The sequence below is a fragment of the Eleutherodactylus coqui genome, chromosome 12 (assembly GCF_035609145.1).
Source record: "Eleutherodactylus coqui strain aEleCoq1 chromosome 12, aEleCoq1.hap1, whole genome shotgun sequence".
Lineage (NCBI taxonomy): Eukaryota > Metazoa > Chordata > Amphibia > Anura > Eleutherodactylidae > Eleutherodactylus > Eleutherodactylus coqui.
In genome coordinates this window covers 119,051,027-119,077,536 of record NC_089848.1, presented here as the reverse complement: position 1 = coordinate 119,077,536, position 26,510 = coordinate 119,051,027, and the positions used below count along the sequence as shown (strand labels likewise).

Below are 26,510 nucleotides of genomic sequence, written 5' to 3'. Positions count from 1 at the left end.
TCCGCCCGCAGCTCCTGATCCCGGGATTAGCCAGCCATGTGGACGAGATTTAGCAAAACGTTTGTCCACATAGGGCGGCAATCAGTCGTGGAAAAGCCGGGCGGAACCGGCGATGCGCGTGGAATTAACAGCCGCGGCATGCCAATTCTTTTTTTCTCCGTTGCGGCCTCACTCCTCTCTATGGAGAAAAAAAGCCGCAGTGGAATGCCGGCCGACGAACCCTTCCAAAACCCGCGGCGAAATGCCGCAGGTTTTGAAGTTGCGGCTCTCCTGTGGAAATCTCACGGCTTTTCGGTGCAGCCAAGCCATGAGATTTCCGTCCCGTGAGAACCCAGCCTTACAAAAACATGGCTGCCTTCTTCCAAGCACAGCGCCATCTTTGTCCATAAGAGTGCGTGTGGTATTGCAGCTCCGCTTTAATGAAGTGAGTGGAAGGATAGCAGCCATGTGTTTCTAACCCTAGACAATCTCCGTGATGTAAACCACAAAACGCAGACATTTTTAAGTGTTTTCTAACGTAGACCAAACAAGCCGGTATGTAATAGCAGCGTTATGAGACACTGCTGCCATGACGCGCTTTAGTTATACTCCTACAGCTAGATGCAGGGCATACGTCCCATTGATTTCAATGGCCTCATTCACATTTCCTTTTTTTGCGCATACATTTCTCGTACACAAAAAAAAAATTGAACATTTAAAGGGCCCATAGAGGTCTATAGGGGGCAAACCCGCATATAATATGCAATGGGATGCGCAAAACTGCTGGAAAAGGAACATATCTGGACCTCATTAGGATCAATAGCCATTTAAGTCAGGGCGGAGGTTGTAGGAGTGTACAAAAAGTACCGTACGCTGCGAGGACACGCACGCAAATCTAACCCGCCGATAGCACATACGTTGCGCTGCAGTGTGCACATTTGTGCCGATGCTAGTGTGAAGCCCCCCTAAAAGCTTCCCCCTCTGCGGGTGCGATCGCACGGCACTGATCTGATGCAGATTTATTTGTGGACTTTGGTGCAGATTATGGGTAAAATCTGCTGCAGAGCCGCGCCAAAATCTGTGACAACATCCACCGTAAATGAGCGGCGTGTATACGCACCCCATATTGTGTCTATACATTACAAAAAAAGGGGTTGTGCCAAGACGACATCCCCTGTTCATGTGCCATCCAGTGGGGTCACTGCTCGGTACGCCCTCTATGTCCCCAGGAGCGTCGGTGGGCCATCACTTCCAATCTTGGTAAACCCCTTTAAAAGCTGATGGGATGTCAACCCTCAAGTCATGCAGCAAACAGGAGGCGCGGGGGCCGCAGGCAGTCGGGAGGCGCGGGGGCCGCACGCACTCGGGAGGAGCAGGGGGTCGCAGGCACTCGGGAGGAGCAGGGGGTCGCAGGCACTCGGGAGGAGCAGGGGGTCGCAGGCACTTGGGAGGAGCAGGGGGGTCGCAGGCACTCGGGAGGAGCAGGGAGGTCGCAGGCACTTGGGAGGAGCAGGGAGGTCGCAGGCACTTGGGAGGAGCAGGGGGGTCGCAGGCACTTGGGAGGAGCAGGGGGGTCGCAGGCACTTGGGAGGAGCAGGGGGGTCGCAGGCACTCGGGAGGAGCAGGGAGGTCGCAGGCACTTGGGAGGAGCAGGGGGGTCGCAGGCACTCGGGAGGAGCAGGGGGGTCGCAGGCACTCGGGAGGAGCAGGGGGGTCGCAGGCACTCGGGAGGAGCAGGGGGGTCGCAGGCACTCGGGAGGAGCAGGGGGGGGTCGCACACAGTAGGGAGGCGCGCGCGCGGGGGGGGGGGGGTAGTCGCACGTAGTCGGGAGGCACAAGGGGTCACGCACAGTGGGGAGGCGCGCGGGGGGGGGGGGGCGCACGCAGTCGGGAGGCGAAGGGGGCCGCACGCAGTCGGGAGACGCAGGGGGCCGCACGCAGTCGGGAGGCGCAGGGGGCCGCACGCAGTCGGGAGGCGCAGGGGGCCGCACGCAGTCGGGAGCGTGGCACGCAGTAGTCTTTATACAAGTGCAGTGCTAACTGAGTGCAGTCTGTGGTCAGATAACAGATACCGCACAGGTAGGATATGGATATCCTTACATTACTCACCAGACTTTCGGGCCTTCAGGGCGATGACCGCAGCCAGCTCCCTCTGCACCTAGAAAACCAGGCAGAAAGGAAAAATTATTTTAAAAAGGCATTCATGGGTAAATCGGTGTGTAAGACGCCTTTGTGTCCCCGGCTGATATCCCTCTGTACAATATTACTGGTGTGATAACTACGGTCTGCAGCAGACAGTGAGATATGAGATGTAATATCAGCTATTTCATGGAAAGTTCTGATCGTTTTCTCCAATTGTTTCCATCCAAATATTCAAACTGCAAACAGAGATAAAAGTCTGCTGCAGCTCCTGCCTGCAGCCTGTAGGTGGCGCCTGTGATGCAAGCGTCTCACTAGGATCGCTGTGGGGTCGCAGGGATCTTAGGAGTTAGTTCGCTGCTACATATCACGCGGTTCATCTGACCATTCCAGGAACAGACATGTAACATCTGGTCCGCCTGTATATATACTCTGTATACTATATGGTTCCTATACACCTGATGCTTACACTACTTGTACTGCAGGGCTCACGCACGCAAGCGGATGCGTCACACAGTACACAGCAAATACACGTGTATATGCAGATAAGCTTCATATGTTAAATCTCCATAGCCCAAACTGATGCGTAATACACACCAAATGAGGGCAGTGCGTGAAATTACGCCCGTGTGAGTGAGTCCTTACTTTACATTGAGACCACATAGTGCCCGAGCGCCGGAGTATACATGTTTGGTCTGCATGCCTGATGTGACAATAGGGCATCTTCTCTACACAAGTTGGTTGGCGTCACCCGCAGAAACACTTCTTTAAAGTCCGTCATCTGCCAGTTTTAGTTTTTTTCCATCACTGCGATTGTTCACAGCATTTCACATGAAACCGGGAACTAAATCAGCCTTGGCCGTGTGGCCACTAACTACACATAAGTCCTGTACCAGCTCCTTGCTGCAGTAAGGGGGCGCCTCTTGCACCCCGTATGGGTACCGCAGTCCAGAAGCCCACAAGGGATACGCACTGAGCAGAGACCCTTTCTTCCAAACATACGATTACTGAGCCCTCTAGTGGCCATCTCCGGTACTGTATCACTACACTATATACAGCTAGTGTCTTTATGGAGTCGCTTGTATATAAGTGTGTGCCTGCACAAAGTGCCTTATTGGGGCATTGGTAGTATGGCAGCACCGTATGCCAATGACTATTTGGGTACTATACGATGTATCACATGGCGCCTATGTAAATGTATCATTTAAAGCGACCCTCCAGTTCATTTCTTGGCCTAGGGTAGGTATGGCGTTCGCCATCAGACGTACTCAACACTATTGTGGAGAGTAGCTGCCTAATGCTACCTGCACACGAGCGCCAATCTCATGACACACACAATAAGCGTGGCTATGAACGCCATTCTATTTAATGGACTCATTCGCGGCGAAGTTACGAAGTAAATAGCTGCATGTCCCATCTTTTCGCGCCCCTCAGAAAGCGACGCCTATTGTTTCCAATGGGACAGTAAAACACATGGCACGCGAATACAATGTAATCAATGCCTGAGGATCGCTGTCATAGAAGTGATGCGGGGCGCGTCTGAATGACGCCTCACACCCGCGTGTAACCCGCTCGGCGGCACGTGCGGGATGGGAGGAGTTTCTTGGCCCGATATCGCGCTCGCCCGTGTGATTACCATGTATTTATCTGCATAAGCGGTTTTTCTATGCAGCGCAGCTGCGAGACTGAAGCGCCGCCGCCGGACCCACTTGGGGCGATTTCTATCGGGGAATCATCCAGTATTTCCTGTGTGATCTTTAGGGAAATGACAAGCATCGCGCTGCGCCTGCATCTAATGCGATTCACATACGTGTAAAGCATGACAATGGCGAGTGCATACGTGTAAAGCATGACAATGGCGGGTACATATGTGTAAAGCATGACAATGGCGAGTGCATACGTGTAAAGCATGACAATGGCAAGTACATACGTGTAAAGCATGACAATGGCAAGTACATACGTGTAAAGCATGACAATGGCGAGTGCATACGTGTAAAGCATGACAATGGCGAGTGCATACGTGTAAAGCATGACAATGGCAAGTACATACGTGTAAAGCATGACAATGGCGAGTACATATGTGTAAAGCATGACAATGGCGAGTACATACGTGTAAAGCGTCACGCTCACATCCAGAGTAGCACGTTTAGGTAGAGGATGCCAGTCCTCTGGTATCTCGGATCCTAAGGGTACACACCGGCGGGCGCGATATCAGGATGACAAACTCGGGAGGATATTGCGCTTGTAAAGTGGCGGTGTTCGCTGTAGCGGCACTGGAGCGGGCGGGACGATCACCGCGCGTCGCTGGACTTGGGAATCGCATCCATTGTCAATAGGAAAAATTCTAATCGCATTGCGCTTGTATTAAACTCATTGGTACGTGCAATGCGGGCGCGGTGCGATTTTTGTTTTCCCCCTCGTGCCCATTGGAAACCAAGGGTGAGATGTCTGCAGACGGGCAGAACAATAGTACAGATGCAGCATGTCCTCGCAGCAAGACCACAATGGCCCAGGTACACAGACCCCCTAAAAACAATGGCGCCTACTTCAGTGCAAGTGTGTGCGCTTCATAGCGCAAGGAGGTCGCCCGTGTGAAGGCACCCCATGCCATGTGCAGCACCAGACGCCGGTACCTGGAGGACCTACATAGTAGGGGGTGGCGGGCGTCGGGCAGCATACAGACATCATCCGGCCATTCCCCCTCATTGTGTCCCCAGGAGTCACAGTTTACGGCTAATTAAAGTAGCCGCTTCTCATTCCCCCTTATAAAGCCGCGTGGAGGCGATAACAACACATAATACCTCCGAAGAGCTAATAAAACAAACTACAACGGCGTAATAAATTACCGCGTCTTCAAACCTTACAAGAGAACGCCGGTCATACAATAGAATAGATACCATTCCGCCCTCCTCGGGGAGCAGCGCTACCGGCAGCCATTCATCATAGCGGATGCCGCTGCCCAATCCCGACGGCATGCAGGCGGCATATTAATTACATCGTCAGCGATATCCACGGATCTCTGTAAACCCACCAGGAGGCGCTCACATGCGCGAGGGCGACTTACGCCTAGTGCTAGTGCGCCACATAGGCAGAAAGGAAAGGGTTTGGGCACAGCTTTTACAAATGGCGCTCTTGTAGTTTACCCGAGTACAGCGATAAATCTGTGCAATTAAAAGAAACAAGTCGTGCTACAGCGTGCGGCTTATCGCTAACAATCCTGTATGTATGTGCGGCCCGGGGTCTCCAATCAGTTCTTTCAGGTTACAAAACTTCCCATGTGAAAGAACCCGCTGGGCACCGTGAGCCTCACATACGTGTATATCGACTGCGCTTTCATGCCCATCTGATGCAGCGTATATCGGCCGGCCGTGAACTGATGGTTTACAATGCACCAGTTCAGATGGATCGCGCCTACGGAGCGCATGAAGGTCGGGTGCTTTTACATCGGCCAGAAGAGGGTTCAGGAACGTTCTTTTGGCCGGAATACGGCGGCGGCTCTAGAGGAGGGAGGTGGAGCGCCGCTGCTAAACTTCCACCCACAGTTGTCCCACCCCCTCCCCCTGCGGAGAGTCGGTGAGGCGGTGGAGAGGGGCAAGCAGTTGAGCAGATGGTATCCCGGGCTCGGTGTACACTTGGCGGACCTGGCCCGTCTGAACGGGCGCACAAATGGGAGATGCAGCTGTGACTTGGTCATGGCTGCCTCTTGATGATGAGATTTCTGGTCCCAACGTGGCCGTATCACGGCTGACCAAAAAAAAAAAAAAAAAAAAATCGCCTTCGCTCGTGTGAAGGAGCCCTTTGTGTATGTGTATATATATATATATATATATATATATATATTTTATATTATATATATATATATATATATATATATATATATGCGCCTCGCACACCCAGCACAGGTCTCTGACTTTGTCGGCACTTATCTTGTACTTGTTTCCGTACTCATTTGTTTGGTGCTCCCGTCGTTGTGCAGCTCCTGCCTCTGTCCTTGCTGTCTGTCCCGCTGTCTTTTGTCTTGCCCATTGTCTTCCTGCCCCTGCACCATCCATGGTCCTGTCCTGTCTTATTGGTGTGTTCTGTGTCCTATCAGGGATAGTTAGGCCTGAGAGGGAGACAGTGGGGCCGTCCTTGCAGGGACACTTACCCTGCTGTTAGGCAGGAGTTCCCCCATCTCCCTGACTAGCAAAGGGCGAGATTTCCCATCTGACATTGCTTATAGGTCGGTCTGTTTCACACCACCTTGTACCGATGCCTCTGACCACCAGGGGTCAGCTGACAACCATTCTGGGACTAGCCCAAGCCAAACCGGTAGGTTGACTCAGTGGGTCCAACTCACTGTCCCTAACAAGTATATTAAAGGGGTTGTCCCGCGGCAGCAAGTGGGTCTATACACTTCTGTATGGCCATATTAATGCACTTTGTAATGTACATTGTGCATTAATTATGAGCCATACAGAAGTTATAAAAAGTTTTTCACTTACCTGTTCCGTTGCTAGCGTCCTCGTTTCCATGGAGCCGACTAATTTTCGCCGTCTAATGGCCAAATTAGCCGCGCTTGCGCAGTCCGGGTCTTCTTCTTTTCTGAATGGGGCTCCGTGTAGCTCCGCCCCGTCACGTGCCGATTCCAGCCAATCAGGAGGATGGACCGCACAGAAGCCCTGCGGTCCACCGAGTGAGAAGATCCCAGCGGCCATCTTCATCAGGTAAGTAAGAAGTCACCGGAGCGCGGGGATTCAGGTAAGCACTCTCCGGTGATCTTTTTTAACCCCTGCATCGGGGTTGTCTCGCGCCGAACGAGGGGGGGGGGGGGGGGGTTGAAAAAAAAAACCAAACCCGTTTCGACGCGGGACAACCCCTTTAAGTACGCTGTGGATTCCACATAGCTTGTGCTGTAAATACCGAGGATTTCCTGCAGCAAATTCCGTTCTGGTGTGAAGGTTCCCTTAGAGGGGCATTCTGGGCCCAGACTAACCCTGTCCAATGTAGTGTACATAATAAGTCATTTTATAATAGGCTCGCTGTACCCCGTCTAGCTGCTTACTCTTCTATGTCCCATGACCATCCGCTTGAAAAAGATCTCCACTTCCTCTGACGACTTGTCCACCTTTGCCACTTCCTGCACGGTCCATACCCCCAACATCCTGTGAGCAGTGCATGATGGGAGGACAGGAAGGGAAGCTCATGTGTAGTTCAGAGTGCCGGATGGGCCTGTCTGTCTGCTTCATCAGGCTGCTCTGGCCCTCTGAGTGACAGGGAGGTTGGTGCAGGTAAGTTGTAGGACCTGTGAGCTGTGGGCGGAGCTACAGTGCTGGGTGGTACACAATCTGTCTGCATGCTGTAGTTGTAGGTCTGTTGCTGTGTTTATAGTGGAAGTGATGCATGTAAACACAGCGGCTGCGAAGAAGAGGGTCCGGAGTGACTGACAGAGGGGACAGGTTGTCGCTACCTAACAGTATGTAGTCCATTTTCGACCTAAAATCCCAACAATTTTTGAGGCTTTTCATCTCCACTTTTTAAAAGCCTTACACTTTAATGTCCCCATCCCCCATCGTACGCCCCTGCGGATTGTTTTGTGTGCTGAGCTTTCGTTTTTATTGGCAGCATTTTTCTATTATATTAAACATATTGAAAAACTTATAAATTTTTTTTGTAGGACAGAAAGAAAAACCCCACAAATCCTTCCATCGTCTTCGTGGTTTTCTTCATGTTAATCATCCAGCATAAATGACAATTTTTTTTATGACGATACCAAAATGATATATTTCTGAAAGGGTTTTCCACAATAAAAACACATTTTTTTGGATTTTTATTTTTTTAGCAAAGAAATGACGATCCGCGTCGTCGCTCTGATCCCGGACGCCCCGCAGCATCACACGCCGCTCACATTACTGCTGCAGGAGCGGAGGGGACATGTAACAGGAAGGACTTCATCTGCTCCCTGCCAAATGTTCAAACATCTTGGAAATCCCTTCCGGCCCCTGAAGTTTTATGCTGCAGGTCTCCGGATTCATCGTCTTCATGCAGGGTGGAGGGCTCATTGGTGCCCATGCAGCAGGGAAGTCTTATAAAAGCGGTCACTTCATCCCATCCTCAAGGATTCTAGCCAACATGGTCTTACAATGATGCAAAGAACCACCTCAAACTGCTGAAGTCTAAGAGACGCAGTGATGCGGTGCGCTGGGATCGGCTGCAGCCGACATACAGACTCGTGTCAGACAGTGTCAGCAGACTGTCCATTATAGGGTGCAGTCACACAGCGAGCGCCAGCTACACGGCAAAAACTGCCCAAGATTCTGCTATGGTTCTGAAGCCAGCACAGGGTGTTGTGAGCATGCTCTGTGAGCTGTGCAGGGAGAGGAGGAGGTGAGCTGTGACACCACCTATTGTGTTATCTGTATATTGAGGTCACCTCATTGTAATCCTGCTTGCGATGATAATGAGAGGTCAGCTGACAAGTTATTATAGGGCTTAGTGGCCGGTCTGAGAACTGAAGGCCTTTAGGATTCTTTTATTGATCACCCAAAACCCTTCAATAATGTTCATCATAAAAGCGGATTTATACGATGTGTAATTTTTGATGACAAATCCCCAGTAAAGTTCCTATTAACCCCTTGAGTGGCAGGTTTCCTACCACCCTGTCGTGCCCACCAGGGCAGGTTTTTTAAAATGGTCTAATCATTGAATTTCAACTAGTTTTGCAGTTGCGTCTCAAGAGCCATAACTTTTTCATTTTTCCATTGACACGGCCATATGAGGGCTTGTTTTTTGCGGGACAAGTTGTGATTTTTTAAACAGGGGGGAGGAAAAAAAGAAATGGGGAAAAAAGAAAAAAAGGGGCCATGTCATTAAGGGGTTAAATAATGTATTAACTTCCTTCTCTGGGTCATTACGACGCACGGATACCACATGTGTGATTGTATTTTTGATTTTTTACAAAGTAAGGGGAGACAAGTGTTTTTTTAATTTTTTTAATAATTTTTTAACTTTTTTTTTTTTTATTTTTTTTTATTTTTTTTTATTTTTTTTTTTTTGTCCCTTTAGGGGACTTCCACAGGGACCCATCAGGACCCCTGATCACATTCCAGGGGTCCGATGGTGACAGCCCTTTACATGCTGCAGTGACAACCCTTTACATGCTGCAGTCACATAGACTGCAGCATGTAAAGGGTTAACCCAGCAGAGATCGGAGGTTTTCTCTGATCTCTGCTGTAAGAGCTAGTACCTAGCTGTCCTCTGACAGCTAACAACCAGCTCTCCCTGCCACAGAGACCATCGGCTTGCTTCTGACAAGCCGGTGGTCTCTATGGCAACCTGTAAACAAAGCAGGAGGTTGCCGACATGTCGGCAATATCTTCTGCTGGTTTTTCAAAGCCCTTGCACTGCTCTGTGTGGGTCTGTGCAGGCAGAGCACACTGTCACAGCTTGTGGCATTGTGCTCTGCAGCTCCCATAGTGATACATAGCCCGGAAATCTTCCGGGCTATGTTGCTATGAGCAGTGGAGCTCGTCACGGAAAATTTCCGGGCGTGCCACTCAAGGGGTTAAATGAAAACTTGAAAACTGTGAGGAAATGATTCAGAAAATAAGTGGGAAATTGTCCAACTTCCTGCACTAATTACTGACTTTTGCTAGAATTGCTTTTCCCGCTTTAAAAAAAAACAAACCAGAAACCAAAACTGCAGTAAAATGTGTAATTTATCCACGTAATACTGAGGATGGTCCCCAGGAGTCGGTCCCAGATTCCCTCCAGATGTCCATCAAGCACATGCGTGTTATTCTGCTCACTGAACACTAGAGGGCAGCGACACACAGGAAGAAACAACACTGGACAGTGAGGTCTGGTGGCAGCAAACTGCAGCACTGCCACATATAACATTAGGGCTCTGTGCCCACTGGTAGGAGCAAGGCTGACATTAGGGCTCTGTGCCCACTGGTAGGAGCAAGGCTGACATTAGGGCTCTGTGCCCACTGGTAGGAGCAAGGCTGACATTAGGGCTCTGTGCCCACTGGTAGGAGCAGCACAAGCACCGAGGAATCCTATCCACACTGCCTACAATTTATGCTGCCGATTTTCAGTGCAGATCCATCTCTCCGAATAGCGGGTGAAAGTGAATTACTTGAAAGCACTGCGGAGTAAGTTGGCGCTATACAAGTAAGACTTACTTATATTTCTTTAATCGTGTTCTTGATGTAGTGACCCGGCATCCAGTCACAGGAGATGGATATCAGAGGCGGCGAGGAACAACTTGAAAAATGACCGCAGTTTTGTAAGAAACTAAACTGTGTTTTTATACTTCAGCATTTTCAGGACTCGGATCGGACGGACGTCCAAGTTGTTGCAGATCCGTGAGTGGAATAGTTGAGGCGTATCGCGGTTGGCCGAGGCGGGGTATGTTCCCTGGTTCAGTGTCAGCCAGCTCCTCATTACCGTGACCAGAGCGTGGATTCTCCGGGTCGCCGGCGGCTGCTCTGCCATGTGGGGAGATGACTGTAAGGAGCTGCGGTCCCGCCGACTCCTCCGGCCACGCTCCCCAGTCACAATGACACCTGAAGGCTCATTTCACTAGCAAATAAAGTCCTGGCTGTGTCAACAGCGATGGAAACAAACCGGGAAAAGACTTCAGCTAATTAAGGTGCGACTATTCAAATCTGGCAAAGACAAAGCGGAGCGAGCTTTACAGTCAATACAGGAGGGAAGCAAATGTCAATAAGCAGCTGGAGATCTAGAAGAACGGCGGCTACTGTGACCCTGCTGGGGCCGGACAGGAGTGGGACCTATCTCACCAAACCGTCAACGTCTACATCCTCTGTCATGTAAACATGCGGCTGCGGGTCAGACCTACCTCACCAAGCAGTCAGCGGCCACCCTGCAGCACAGAGCTGGATCAGTAAGGAATTATTAACCCCCAGATCTGTGCTTTTTGGCTCACCCCATATTAAAGTAAAATATTGAATAAAGTGACCGGTGGGAAATGCTGCGAGTACTTTAATATGGTATTAATAATAACTACTGGGGACCAGGTAAAAAAAAGGGTTCTCACACAACCTCATGGACAGTAAAGTTATGGGGGAGGGGTGCGGAATTAAAAGATGGTGGAAAAACAACCCATATAAGTTTGGTATCTGTGTAATCCTACAGGCCAAAGACCAAGACTCAACTTCACTCCTACCGCATCTTCAACTTTATAAAAGCAAACACCCACAAAACTTCGGGTTGTTGCAATTTTTTCCCCATTTAGAAACCGTTTTCCAGTCTGATGTACGGTATGCTGAATGGCACCACTGAAAAATACAACTCGTGCCGTAAAACCAAGCCCTCCCGCGGCCGTGTAAATGCAAACATAAATGAGGACTTTTTGAAAGTGGGAGAAAAAAAGGAAAATGAGAAAACAAAAGAGGCTTCAGAGGGAAGGGGCCAAGACTAACGCTTCATCCTCTTCCTCATCAGCGCTGGATGCACCCAGTGTATGTACAGCCGCACACCTTCATATACAAGGTGTCCCAAGAAATGTCTACACTCAATAGTGGTCTTCTATGCCTTTAAGGAAAATCTGAGCTGAATTAGGTGGCAATATGTAGTATAATGGACTCTCTGAAGATGGCGGGAGTCGTAGAGGTCTATATACATCCAGTAGTGTGTATACATTCTTTGGGCCGCCCTGTATTCGGCACATCTTGGGGTAGAGTTCTGGTCTACCTTCTCCCCGTCACCTCATAACTAAGGTTACCGTGCTTCTAGTGGATGACAGGTTCCCTTTAAGGCTCGCTGTAGTGCCAGCGCAGTAACCACAGCCACCTCTCCCTGTGCCAGCCCTGAAGTCAGACATCGGTGTGGGAGAAGACGAGTCAAGCAGAAGTGCTCAGAGACGATTCGTGTTCCTAGACAGAGCCTGGAAACCAGGACTTTCCCGCTGAATCCTAGACACTTGGTTGGCAGGCCTTGGGCAGCCCGCAGCCACATGAAAGAGGCCCGACCATGTAGGCGCTCCAGTGATACAGCCGGTAACTCAAAGTCTAGAGCTGAAATAAAGGCTTGCTAGCAGAAAACTCTGTGCACTTATATACTGGGTAGTGTCGCCCTCTACCAGCGACATCATGCCCAGCACTGGGCCATCCGCTCGTGTTCAGACATGGTATCTTAAGGTCGCCGATTTCTGGTTTGACCAATTACACTGCAATACATGAGAATGAGGTTTTCAGAGCCCCATCCACATAGAGAATACATAATCCTTACAGATTTCAGGTCCAACCTGAAGCCTGTCCGTAAGACGTTTGTGGCACGGGCGAATGGGATATCGTCCTGAGATACTGCGACCAATATCACTGCGAATGCAATGCATGTCGTAAGAAAAACGCACCACATCACTGCATGAGATTTTCACGTGCGTAAAAAAATCGCAAGATTTAATACTAAAGTAGCTTTGTACTCGCATGAAGCGCAGATTTACACATGAATGCGATGTTCTACCTTTTTGTTCCCATCGGACTAACGGGCCACTGCTGAACAGAATCACCCAAAAACAGAACCCGCTGCGATTTATTATTATCAGTCTGAGCAAAAAAACTCTTCCTGTGAATGAGCCTATTGGAAGAGCTCGTTCTTTACACCTGCGATTTCTGTGCATCTCCCACCGCTGTACATGTGACCCATTTCATATACAGACCGGAATACACAGCTGTCAGTGTGAAGGGTGCAAATGCGGCATCACACTGGATTGTGGCCTTCTCTGCTGCGGGTCCTTGTACGTATAGAAGCGCAGCAGACGGCAGGCAGTAACAGTCAGTTATATTTGTAGACAGACAATTGGTACATTGTTGTCCGCAGCAAACACTCTGAGCCCGCTGGATACTGTAGCGAACACACAAGGCAGCAGCTAACATGTAACTTACCGCGGAGGTCAGACGGGCGAGCGCTTGGATCTGCAGGATCCTGTTGTTTGCATCCGATCCATTTTCTAACTTATCGGCGGATCTACAGTGGAAGAGGAGGGACAAAAACGTTACTTTAACAGGCCGATACTGAGTTACATGTTCTCATCAGACCGGTCCATGGCGGACCTGCATTGAGAGGTTTTCCCCCCTTAGGCTGGGTTCACACGGGGCGTATTCCCGGCAGAAATCCCGCGGTTTGGCCGCAGCAAAAACCGCAAGATTTCCGCCGGGAGAACCGCCGCGGGATTTTCCGCTTTGAAGCGGCCCGGCCGCTCGCTCTTCCGCTGCGGCTGGCGCTTCCATAGAGGAGAGCGTGGCCGCGGCAGAAAGACAAGATAAACAGACATGCTGCATATTCTGAAACCGCGGCTGCGGCTGTGGCCGTCGCAGCCGCGGGTTCCAACCTGATTTACCGCAGCGGATTGCCCGTCCCGTGTGGACGAGAGTTCTCAGAAATCTCGTCCACATGGCTGGCTAATCCCGAGATTAGCGGCCGTGGGTGGATTTGCCACGGCGAAATTCCGCGGCAAATCCGAGCTGTGTGAACCCAGCCTTACAAATGTATTTACACTCCGCGGTTTTATTACAAACATTTCCTTGAATTGTAATCGTTTCCACACATCTGATAGAAGCGTTTCAGCATTACCCGTGTGATAGAACAGCTGTACGTGTCGTATGTGACTGCACCTCTATTCTGCACATAACGGCGTTTACAAATTAAAATGTGACAGTTCACTGGTGCAAATTGGGCCAGAAAACTGTTAAACACGCTTGGCACCAGATTGTGTATTTTACACACTTTTGGACACGTTTTTGCTGCGTCTTACAGAGGGGTGCAGCACCATGCACAACAGATGTATCATCCCGAAGAGTCACGGTGATAAATCCGGCACATTTCAAGACTGTCCAGTCTAAGTTTACCTAACTATTAGTTTCTTTAACCCCTTTGCAAGTGCAGATAATAAAATTCTGTCGCTGCTTCCTGGGCTCTGTGCAGCAGCGAGTCAATTTATGGTCAAGCTGGTAAAATACCCAAACAGGCTATTCAAGTGCGATCATTAGGACCTGACTGCTTCAGATCCCGATGACTCCATTATTGAAAGCCAATCACAGCACTGACAGCGCCTCTACCTCCTCTCCTGTCAGTGTGAGGTCAGAGCAGAGAGGAGTATGTAAATACCAGACACTGACCCCACATTAATCCCTTCTATTACAATTATAAACAATTGTGTTTCTGGTGTCCTTCGGCAGCTCTTTGGTCTTCACCATAGTGGAGTTTGGAGTGTGACTGCTGGAGGTTGTGGACAGGTGTCATTACTACAGGTAATGAGTGGAGGACAGCGGAGCCTCCTAAAGAAGACGTTACAGGTCTGTGAGACCCAGAAATCCTGCTTGTTTTGTAGGCGACCAAATACTTATTTTCCACCATAATTTGTAAATAAATTTATTATGAATCAGACAATGTGATTTTCTGGATGTTTTCTCATGTGGTCTCTCATAGTTGGGGTCTACCTATGATGTCAATTACAGGAGAACGTGTACAATTGGGGTCTGACTAAATACTTTTCCCCCACTGTATCGGACACGCTGCAGTGAAAAAAAGCTTTCCTTTTAAAAGCTTTCCTCAATTTAGCCTTTGTAATAAATCTAAATAAATTACAATATGTGCAGCATCGGGCCTCACATACTATGTTACTATGACATTTCTACAAACTGATGGATTATCCTGTGTGCACAACGGCCCCCAGAAGTGCCCATCTGGGGGTGATAAGAAACGTTTGCCGCCCCCCCCCCCCCCCCCGGATGAAGCAGAGATAGGAAGGTTCATACCGCGCCCTTCCAGCCCCAAATCCTCAGAAACATGTAAGTCCCGTCCCAAAGGAGTCACGTGCAGAACCCCCTGATGTACGGGCAGCCTGGTCATCGTTATACGACCTTGTAATCCGCTGGATGTATACCTTACCTCCCTCAGGGTCATTGCCTTTTACTTATACTACACAGTCATTATATACAGAAGGACAAACTAATCCGAAGAGTCAGAGGAATCCCAACTATTTGTTTCCATATTAACAGGCCGTGTATGTAGTAAAAACAAAATGACAACCTACAAGCCGCCAATTACTCCATGTGATGCACCTCGTCAGCCGCTTCAGGTAGGTATATACAGAACATCACTGCTATCACATAATAGGAGCACACAGTATTTACTATGAGCAATCAGACTGGGGCTTACCTACTCCCCCCCCCTCCCCCACCCCAGGCTGGGGCTTACCTACTCCCCCCCCTCCCCCACCCCAGGCTGGGGCTTACCTACTCCCCCCCTCCCCCACCCCAGGCTGGGGCTTACCTACCCCCCCCCCTCCCCCACCCCAGGCTGGGGCTTACCTACCCCCCCCCTCCCCCACCCCAGGCTGGGGCTTACCTACCCCCCCCCTCCCCCACCCCAGGCTGGGGCTTACCTACCCCCCCCCCTCCCCCACCCCAGGCTGGGGCTTACCTACCCCCCCCTCCCCCACCCCAGGCTGGGGCTTACCTACTCCCCCCCTCCCCCACCCCAGGCTGGGGCTTACCTACTCCCTCCCTCCCCTACCCCAGGCTGGGGCTTACCTACTCCCCCCTCCCCAACCCCAGGCTGGGGCTTACCTCCTCCCCTCACCCCCACCCCAGGCTGGGGCTTACCTCCTCCCCTCACCCCCACCCCAGGCTGGGGCTTACCTACTCCCCGCTCCCCCACCCCAGGCTGGGGCTTTCCTACTCCCCCCCCTCCCCCACCCCAGGCTGGGGCTTTCCTACTCCCCCCCCTCCCCCACCCCAGGCTGGGGCTTTCCTACTCCCCCCCTCCCCCACCCCAGGCTGGGGCTTTCCTACTCCCCCCCTCCCCCACCCCAGGCTGGGGCTTACCTCCTCCCCCCCACGGGTGGGGGCTTACCTCCTCCCCCCCACCCCAGGCTGGGGCTTACCTCCTCCCCCCTCCCCCACCCCAGGCTGGGGCTTACCTCCTCCCCCCTCCCCCACCCCAGGCTGGGGCTTACCTCCCCCCCCTCCCCCACCCCAGGCTGGGGCTTACCTCCTCCCCCTCCCCCACCCCAGGCTGGGGCTTACCTCCTCCCCCCACCCCCACCCCAGGCTGGGGCTTACCTCCCCCTCCCCCACCCCCACCCCAGGCTGAGGGTTACCTCCTCCCCCACCCCAGGCTGAGGGTTACCTCCTCCCCCCCACCCCAGGCTGGGGGTTACCAACTCCCCCCCCACCCCAGGCTGGGGGTTACCAACTCCCCCCATCCCAGGCTGGGGCGCACAGGCAGCAATTGCAGTATGGATTCGAGCTTGGAGTAAACAGTATTTACTAAGACCCGCATTTCATACACTGGCCTAAGTGAAAAGCTGGATTAATCACTTAGGCTAATTTCAAAACCTTGCATCGCGAACACCTCGCAGAATGTGCAATGTTTTTTCCGGCTCCATTGAAAACAATGTGGGAGGCATTTCGAGGGAACGCCCAAAGATAGGACATGCTGCGATTTTTTTCCCCACATCGCTCACATTTATGATCCCATTTAACCTCTTAGTGACGGCTCCATACTGTTTTTATGTCTTGCCATTGCAGGACGTGTATGGAAGGAGATAGCGGCACTATCTCCCTCCATACAGCGCGAGCGTCAGCTGTTTAGTACAGCCGACACCCACGGGCAATAGCCACAATTGGCCGTGTGGCCGATTGCGGCTATTAACCCTTTAAATGCTGCCATCAATTCTGACAGTGGCATTTAAATCCCCCGAATGATGTTCAGGGGGCCCGTACGGCCCCCAGCGGTGAGATCGGGGGAGCTGTGCAGGTGTCATGGCAGCCGGGGGCCTTTTAAAAGGCCCCAGGGCTGCCTTGGGAGAGTGCCTATCAAGCCATCCCCGTGGGGTGGCTTGATAGACTGCCTGTCAGAATGCAGTATGATGTAATGCCATAGCATTACGTCATACTGCAGGAGCGATTAAAGCATCACTGGTTGTGGTCCTCCAGGAGGACTAAAAGAAAGTGTAAAAATAAGAACAAAAAAGTTTTACTAATTACTGAAAAAAAAAGTTATAAAAGTTTTAAAAAAAACTTTGCAATATTTGCAATAAAAAAAAATAATAAACCAAAAATACTTGTTTGGTACCGCTGCGTCCAGAAAAGTCTGATCTATCAAAGTAATGTATTATATACCCCGCATGATGAACGTCGTCCGAAAAAAAAAATAAAGAATGCCAGAAATGCACTTTTTTGGTCACCCTATCTCTGAGAAAAAATGTAATAAAAAGCAAATCAAAAAGTCAATTGTACACAACGACAGGACGTACCGCACAAAATGAGCCCTCACACAACTATGTGGACAGAAAAATAAAAAAGTTATTGTGCGCAGAAAATGGACACAAAATAAATTTTAAAAAATTAAATATGTTAAAAAAAAAAAATACAAGTAGTCCAGCAAAAAAAAAAAAAAACCTATCCAAGCTTGTGTGAGGGCACGTGTATATATTGCTATATGTTTTCTTTTTATATCTTTATACCTGACACTTGGTATCGTTGTAATCGTACCGACCCATAGAGTAAAGTTATCGGGTCATTTTTGTTGCAGTTTGTGCGCCATAGAACCAAGACGCACTGAAAAATGGCAGAATGTCTGTTTTTTTCTATTTCTCTCAACTTAGAATTTTATTTACGTTTTCCAGTACATTATACGGTACAATAAATAGCACTATTGAAAAATACAACTCGTTCGGCAAAAAACAGCAACGTCGATGGATAAATAAAGGAGCTACGATTTTTTTAAAGGGAGGAGGAAAAAACGAAAATGGAAAAAAAGCAAAAAAGCTCCGTCACTAAGGGGTTAAAAGAATGGGGTTCACAACCGTGCATCTCGCAACGCACAAATCTTGCGCGATTTTATTGGGCATGTGAAAGCGGCCTTAGGGCTCATTCACACTGGCGTATGAGTACAAGGCTCAGAGCCGCGCAGGGTTGTACTCATCGCAGCCCTTTTGCTCTGCTGGTAGGGATCGCCTACGGGCTGCGATTGGCACTGCGCATGCCCAGGATTCTGACGTCACGGACATGTGCCCTTTTTCTTTTATTCCCTGCTCTGTGCAGAGTGGGGCCGCGTATTAAACACTGTCCATTTGTGCGCATTACGTATGAAACGCAGAGATAGAGCATGATGCGATTTATTTTTTCTGTGTTTTATGCTGGTTTCACGCGGGTGACAAAAAACACCTCATTTTCCGGCGATGAGACAGCGCTACAAATCGCATGCATGTGAAGCCCCTGCTTTCCCGTGGGTTCCTTCCCATTTACGGTCTTTTGTAGGCTGTTACATTGCGAGAGAAAGAAAACCGCAGGATGCCAAATATTGCAGCGATTTACGAGGTTTAGTACGTTTCCCTAAGGAGCCTTCCTTTATGTTGCATCAAATGAAAACGCGGTTTTCGTGCGATGCAACTTTTACAGTAGTAAGTCCTAAAATAAGCCCTAGCTGCATAAAATAAAAACACATCACCTGACAGCCGCTGTCAGCTCCGCAGCACTTCTCCTCGCAGGTTCCTGACACTTGTTTGAAATCTTCTGTCAGTGCCTCCTGGATTGGAGGTTCACAATCGCGGCCTGCAGGGAGCGCTGACTGTGATTGGCTCTCCAGGTGCTGCAGTTCAGCCAATCATAGCATTGAAGAGCTGTGATTGGTTCATAAAGTGCTGGCTCCAATTGGCTGAACCTCAGGACTCGAGAACCAATAATAGGCAACGCTTCCTGGAGGCGGGGTTTTTCAAACTCCTGACACAGGCAGCTCAACCTGAAAACTGTAAACACGTGTTGGAGATGCAGAGGAGATGGACAGCGCCTCTTAGGTGATGTATTATTTTTTTCATGCAGCAAGGGCTTATTTTGGGATAGGGATTATATTTCAAGCCCTCCCCACCTCTAGAATCTCAGCAAAAGAGTGCTACAAAGTTGCGCGACTTTGTAGAGACATAAAACCGCGATATCGCCATGAGAAAATGCAACAATCGTACACAGAATACCGGTACCGTATAGCTGCGATTTCATTGCGCCGATATTGCTGTCACCCATGTGAACCGGCCTTATACGGATGTCCCCTCGCAGTGCCAACGCAGGTGTGAATGGAATAATAATAATCCATAGACTTTCATTGCCTTCATTCGCGGCGTGTTACACACAAGACATACATGTACATTATATGCAGTCACAATATGCCCGTGTGAATGAGCCCCCAGGACAATTTTACACGTGATAGTCGTTTGAGTAATAGCTCAAAAGAGTGATTACCTGCGACTGTCATCCCTCGTAAACATGGGACCCCACAGGCCAAGTGGGCAAGGCACTTGGCTTTCAGCTCACCTACAAATTAAGCCCCTGTTGGCTTTGTTCATCCATGACTGCCTGTTTACTCTGAATGGAGGCATGCAGCCGGAACAGACGTCTGGTGCGCACGTGCCTGCGGGCCTCGTCAGTACAAAGACTCTCATTTATTAAGAAGCGCACACACGTCAATATCCAGTGCCATGAGGTCCGGTCTAACCCCGTCCGTACTGACGCAGATCTACCCTAAAGTAGATTACAGTAAACTTGTGGTGTTTTCAGTCATATCAGTAATCCACAGCCCGGGGCCCGATGGTCGTTATGGTCATAGATAAAAGAAAATGACAGGGTCCAAAGTAGCAAGAAAGATTCAAGAAAGTACAAGGGTCAAAGAGGCAATAAATAGTTGTTAGGACTTTTTTGGTGACATAAGTTGTTCAAACTGCCAATGTTGGTAGAGGAAGCACAGATCAGATGAGGAGAGAGCTGAGGGCTGGTCGGAGGTCCTCCATCCACTGCACAGCCCGGGTCGGGCGCCCTGGTTCCCCCCTTCGATCTATTGAAGGATAATCTTCGGGGACAACAATTTGATGACACAAAGTTAGAGTGACTAAAGAAGTGGGTACAATAATCTAAAGAGGATTCGTGGGTTGGGTTGGCTTGTAATGGGACTATGATTAGAGATATATATATATATATATATATATATATATATATATATATATATATATGTAAGTTATGATACCTTTGTATAGTGGAAGAGGTCCTCTACCAACATGTGCAATTTGAACGACCTATGTCATTTAATAAAAAGTTCTGAACACCCTCCATTACATTTGGTACAACCCTCATCTTTTCATACTGTATTAAACCTTCAAGGCAACAGGATGTAAACTTACATCCCGGCTGAGAAGCAGTCCCTAACCCAGGATGTAAGTTTATGTCCTATAGATGGTGTGGCCTCAGAAGCTTTGCCTGGATCATCCGCAGTGGGAGCTGGCTATGACTGACAGTTGGTCTCCCACTGCAACAGCGGGAATCGGTGAGCAAAATTATCCCTGGTGCTAGTCCCTTACATAGTCCCTTACATACGTGATCAACATTCATTGTGGTAACAGCAGAGGGCCGATGGGTCCCCATGTCAACCGGATGCCAGCCAATAATCTCCGGGTTTGCCGTGGCCAATGATCACCATTATTAGCGATGATACATTGCAGTACAGAAGTACTGCAATGTATTATCATATTGATCATAGCTCCACAGGTTCAAGTCCCCTACAGGGACATTAGAACATGTAAAATAATCAAAATAAATGCTGTAAAAAATTGTTTGAAAGAATAGTAATAAAAAACTTTGTTGAACACTTTGTTAAAAAAAACACATTTGGTATTCTCACATCCGTAGTCACCTGTAAGATAAACTGAACACACTCTTTATATTGCACAGCAACGCTATTTTTTAAAAATGCTTTTTTTGTTAATTTCACCTTCCAAAAAATGCAATAAAAGGTCATCAAAAAGCTATATTTACCCCAAAATGGTACAAATGAAAACTATAGCTCATTACACATAAAGCAATCCCTCACAGAGGTCAGTCGATGGAGAGATTAAAAAAAAAGTGTGTGGGGGGGTTATTCATTGTGCAACAGTGGAAAAACCTAAACAATATATAATATTATATATATATATATATATATATATATATATATATATATATATATATATATATATATATTACATACATACATACATACATACATACGCACATAAATATATAATCTTGATATTGGTGTAACTGCATCATCCCACAGAAAACAATTACCATGTCAATTATGCTACAGGATTGACACTGTAAAAATAATAGGTGTTTTTTCCCCTAGCCTTTAAAACTTATTAATAAAAGTTATACAATACATTATGTCCCCCCCAAAATAGTAGTGATATCAACTGGAACTTGACATGCAATAAACAACCCCCCATATGGTCAGGTAGATGCAAAAATAAAGTTGTGGTTTTTGAAAAGTGCAAATGAAAATCCCCCAAAAATCATTGTGTCCTTAAGTCCGAAATAGTCGGTGTCACCATGGAATCTTACGCTTTATTAAAACCTTCCCAAACTCCTATAAATACCCGACAGACACCAATATTGGATAAAGAAGGCCGCGGTGTTTATTAACGGGGTTACAAACATTGGGCAGGAATGTAACCAATAATAACCAGAACACTTCCTGTAAACTCTGTCTTTACCACCACCAAACTCTCCCCAAGTTTACCTGCCCCCCCGCCTAATGCGGCGACAATCCCCCATTAACTACACCGTGACAAACCTAAGGGAGGGCGGGCGGGATGCTGCTTCCTTTCCAGATGATGATGGCCCACATCCCTGCACCTCCATATCTCACTGCTGCTCCTCTCAGCCTGCTCCTCTGGACCAATCACCAGCCACTGTCAGGCCACATGATTCTGCCTGACAACCACAGGCATTTCCCACCATTTTTCTTCAGCCAATCAGCTGCTGCTGCCAACCAGTCCATCACTGGGCAGAACTCACTCTCTGCCATCTCATCTGATCCTGTAATGACTTTTGTAACATATCATGGTTAACCAGAAAACCTTCTCCATAGAGAGTAACATATCATCCATCCATCATGTACATAAAGCCCCCAGATCCCATGAGGCTCCATAGAGAGTGACATATCATCCATCCATCATGTACATAAAGCTCCCAGATCCCATGAGGCTCCATAGAAGGTGACATATCATCCATTCATCATGTACATAAAGCCCCCAGATCCCATGAGGCTCCATAGAGAGTGACATATCATCCATCCATCATGTACATAAAGCTCCCAGATCCCATGAGGCTCCATAGAAGGTGACATATCATCCATCCATCATGTACATAAAGATCCCAGATCCCATGAGGCTCCATAGAAGGTGACATATCATCCATCCATCATGTACATAAAGCTCCCAGATCCCATGAGGCTCCATAGAGGGTGACATATCATCCATCCATCATGTACATAAATCCCCCAGATCCCATGAGGCTCCATAGAGAGTGACATATCATCCATCCATCACGTACATAAAGATCCCAGATCCCATGAGACTCTATAGAAGGTGACATATCATCCATCCATCATGTACATAAAGCTCCCAGATCCCATGAGGCTTCATAGAGGGTGACATATCATCCATCCATCATGTACATAAATCCCCCAGATCCCATGAGGCTCCATAGAGAGTGACATATCATCCATCCATCATGTACATAAAGATCCCAGATCCCATGAGACTCTATAGAAGGTGACATATCATCCATCCATCATGTACATAAAGCTCCCAGATCCCATGAGGCTTCATAGAGGGTGACATATCATCCATCCATCATGTACATAAAGCTCCCAGATCCCATGAGGCTTCATAGAGGGTGACATATCATCCATCCATCATGTACATAAATCCCCCAGATCCCATGAGGCTCCATAGAGAGTGACATATCATCCATCCATCATATACATAAAGATCCCAGATCCCATGAGACTCTATAGAAGGTGACACATCATCCATCCATCATGTACATAAAGCTCCCAGATCCCATGAGGCTTCCCTCCTAACTGCCCCTCAAGCCTTACAAGGGGTTAACAACTATTCAAATGACGGTGGGGGGCAATTTACTAAAACTGGCGTTTCCTCATATAATCTGTGCTGGAGTAAGATGGGCCTAATGTAGGCGGCGGCGCACCCAATACACTAGGCCCATCTCGGGTTGTTTGTGCGCCGACACAGGAGCCTCTGCCATCCCTAAATCCGTGGGGCCCGGCTGCCGCGCTCCCCCAGACAAACCAACATAACTTTTTAAAGTAGTGGCATTTGCTGTCGAATTTAAAAAGTCCTTTATTTAGCCCAAATCAGGCTGCACCAAATATTGCGCCTCTTTACGACATCCTCCTCATCATCAATCTCCCAGGATTGTGGCTTATGGCGGCTGTAAGTAAATCCATCAGACCAATGATGTAAATGAATCATATGACCCAGTTCTGGGTAGTTTCGGCTATCTATCCATCATGTGCGCACCGCCAACAAACACCTGTCAGTTGTGTACATACCATACGGCTCCGCGAGGTGCGAAAACAAACAGGAGATGAATTACTCAGGAGCGGCGAGTGGGTCGGGGCTTCCGGAAAGTCCTGCTAGAGGAGGATTTACGTCCATCAGGAAACCCGGGCTCCCGATCTCCCTCCAGGCGCAGCCTGCCTTTGTATTTGGGTTCTCCGCATTGTTCTGTATATGTAATAAGGCTTTCATCGCTCCGCACGCCAGCAGCGCATTTAGTTTCCAATGCAACATCTCCACGTGAGCTCGATAACATCCAGACAGGCAGCGTAATGCCCTCACGCCTGCGACGTTAATGTGATCTACTGCAGGCACTTCCCCGCCGCGAGATCCGGCCTCGCCGTACATTTATATTTACGGATTCATTTGTCTGAAGTGCTGAATTTATTACCGGGAGGCTCTTATAGGGAGCGGATCGTCTGCTTATGAAAACCTTTTACTTAATGCTCATTTATGTCCTCCATCAGTTCACACCAAATAAAAAGAGGCTTTCAGCTCTCATATGCACTATGTCAGCAAAACTATTGCCCCCCACCAACACCACCACCACCAATGGAGGGGGATGCAAATCAGATGTGTGAGCATTAGGTATAAAAGAGAGTATAGACACAGACATATCCCAGTACAGAGACCATCAGATGCCCCCAGGTGTAGAGCTGACAATGGGGTCTGGTGGGGGGATGTCACCAGGTGTAGAGCTGACAACGGGGTCTGGTGGGGGGATGTCACCAGGTGTAGAGCTGACAACGGGGTCTGGTGGTGGGATGTCAGCAGGCGTAGAGCTGACAACGGGGTCTGGTGGTGGGATGTCAGCAGGCGTAGAGCTGACAACGGGGTCTGGTGGGGGGATGTCACCAGGTGTACAGCTGACAATTGGGTCTGGTGGTGGGATGTCAGCAGGCGTAGAGCTGACAACGGGGTCTGGTGGTGGGATGTCAGCAGGCGTAGAGCTGACAACGGGGTCTGGTGGTGGGATGTCACCAGGTGTAGAGCTGACAACGGGGTCTGGTGGGGGGATGTCACCAGGTGTAGAGCTGACAACGGGGTCTGGTGGGGGGATGTCACCAGGTGTACAGCTGACAACGGGGTCTGGTGGTGGGATGTCATCAGGCGTAGAGCTGACAACGGGGTCTGGTGGTGGGATGTCACCGGGCGTAGAGCTGACAACGGGGTCTGGTGGTGGGATGTCACCAGGTGTAGAGCTGACAACGGGGTCTGGTGGGGGGTGTCAGTGGGCGTAGAGCTGACAACGGGGTCTGGTGGGGGGTGTCAGCAGGCGTAGAGCTGACAACGGGGTCTGGTGGTGGGATGTCAGCAGGCGTAGAGCTGACAACGGGGTCTGGTGGTGGGATGTCACCGGGCGTAGAGCTGACAACGGGGTCTGGTGGTGGGATGTCACCAGGTGTAGAGCTGACAACGGGGTCTGGTGGGGGGTGTCAGCAGGCGTAGAGCTGACAACGGGGTCTGGTGGGGGGTGTCAGCAGGCGTAGAGCTGACAACGGGGTCTGGTGGTGGGATGTCAGCGGGCGTAGAGCTGACAACGGAGTCTGGTGGTGGGATGTCAGCGGGCATAGAGCTGACAACGGGGTCTGGTGGTGGGATGTCACCAGGTGTACAGCTGACAACGGGGTCTGGTGGCGGATGTCACCAGGTGTAGAGCTGAAAACGGGATCTGGTGGGGGGATGTCACCAGGTGTAGAGCTGACAACGGGGTCTGGTGGTGGGATGTCACCAGGTGTAGAGCTGACAATGGGGTCTAGTGGGGGGTGTCAGCGGGCGTAGAGCTGACAACGGGGTCTGGTGGTGGGATGTCACCAGGTGTAGAGCTGACAACGGGGTCTGGTGGTGGGATGTCACCAGGTGTAGAGCTGACAACGGGTTCTGGTGGGGGGATGTCAGCGGGCATAGAGCTGACAATGGGGTCTGGTGGTGGGATGTCACCAGGTGTAGAGCTGACAACGGGGGTCTGGTAGGGGGATGTCAGTGGGCATAGAGCTGACAACGGGATCTGGTGGGGGGACATCACCAGCTGTAGAGCTGTAAACGGGTTCTGGTAGGGGGATGTCAGCGGGCGTAGAGCTGACAACAGGGTCTGGTGAGGGGACGTCACCAGCTGTACAGCTGACAACGGGGTCTGGTGGGGGGACGACATCAGGTGTAAAGCTGACAACAGGGTCTGGTGGGGGGATGTCACCAACCGATCAGTAGGGGAACATCTCAGCTTCTGGACCTTCCAAAGTCCACTGTTGGCCATGTTATTTGAAAACGGAGGCCACCCGGTGTGTGCGGTGCAGCCATGTTCACGGAGACCCCATAAACTGACAGAACGTGGACAGCGAAGCCTTGCATGAGTTGTGAAGGCATCGCACACACATCATCTGCCCTCGCTCCGGGGTTTTTACAGGCCATTGGAACATCCATTATTACCAGAACCATCTGTAGGAAACGGCATGCAAAGGGTTACCATGGACGAGCGGCTGCACACAACATCTCAGCAGTGAATGCACAGCGGCGCCTGCGATAGTGCTTGGAGCGTCGTTCTTGGACTGTAAATAAGTTAGACTACTGATGTCTACTGTATATATTACAATCACTATTCGGTGCAGCATCCTGTCTGATGCTTTTGAGACACCCTCTTGATTTCTAGATTGCCCAGTTTTCTCTTCCTCTATGCTATCAAATAGCTTGACGAATCACCATGAAAACATCACATGACTAGCTAGAGCCAGTACCATCTCTGCCTGCTGAGAGGACCATGAGAATATCATTACCCTCTATATACGCCAAAATAAGCTAAGGGCCTATAAGTACCCAGTCAGGGGGATGAACTGTTACCAGGTGGTCTCCATGAAATCATATGACCCACCTAGGGGGAACGACTCCAAGAATGTTCAGCTAGAAAGGACTAACTAACCAGTGTGTATGCAGCCAGTTACATACTGAAAGAGTTAAATATTAACACCTTCAGAACCAGAGATTTATCACGTTATTT

The 26,510-nt window shown here is 49.5% G+C and overlaps 1 protein-coding gene across 2 annotated transcripts in view; it reads right to left on the bottom strand.

Annotated features, from left to right (window-relative positions):
• RAPGEF5 (Rap guanine nucleotide exchange factor 5) overlaps positions 1-26,510 on the bottom strand; it is a 267,845-nt gene that overhangs the window by 159,900 nt on the left and 81,435 nt on the right. For both annotated transcript variants that reach the window (XM_066584672.1, XM_066584673.1), the window contains 2 exons: positions 13,011-13,092; positions 2,089-2,137 (listed from right to left, as the gene is read on the bottom strand). In XM_066584672.1, the coding sequence (XP_066440769.1) occupies positions 2,089-2,137; positions 13,011-13,092 (131 nt within the window). The remainder of the gene's footprint in view (positions 1-2,088; positions 2,138-13,010; positions 13,093-26,510) is intronic.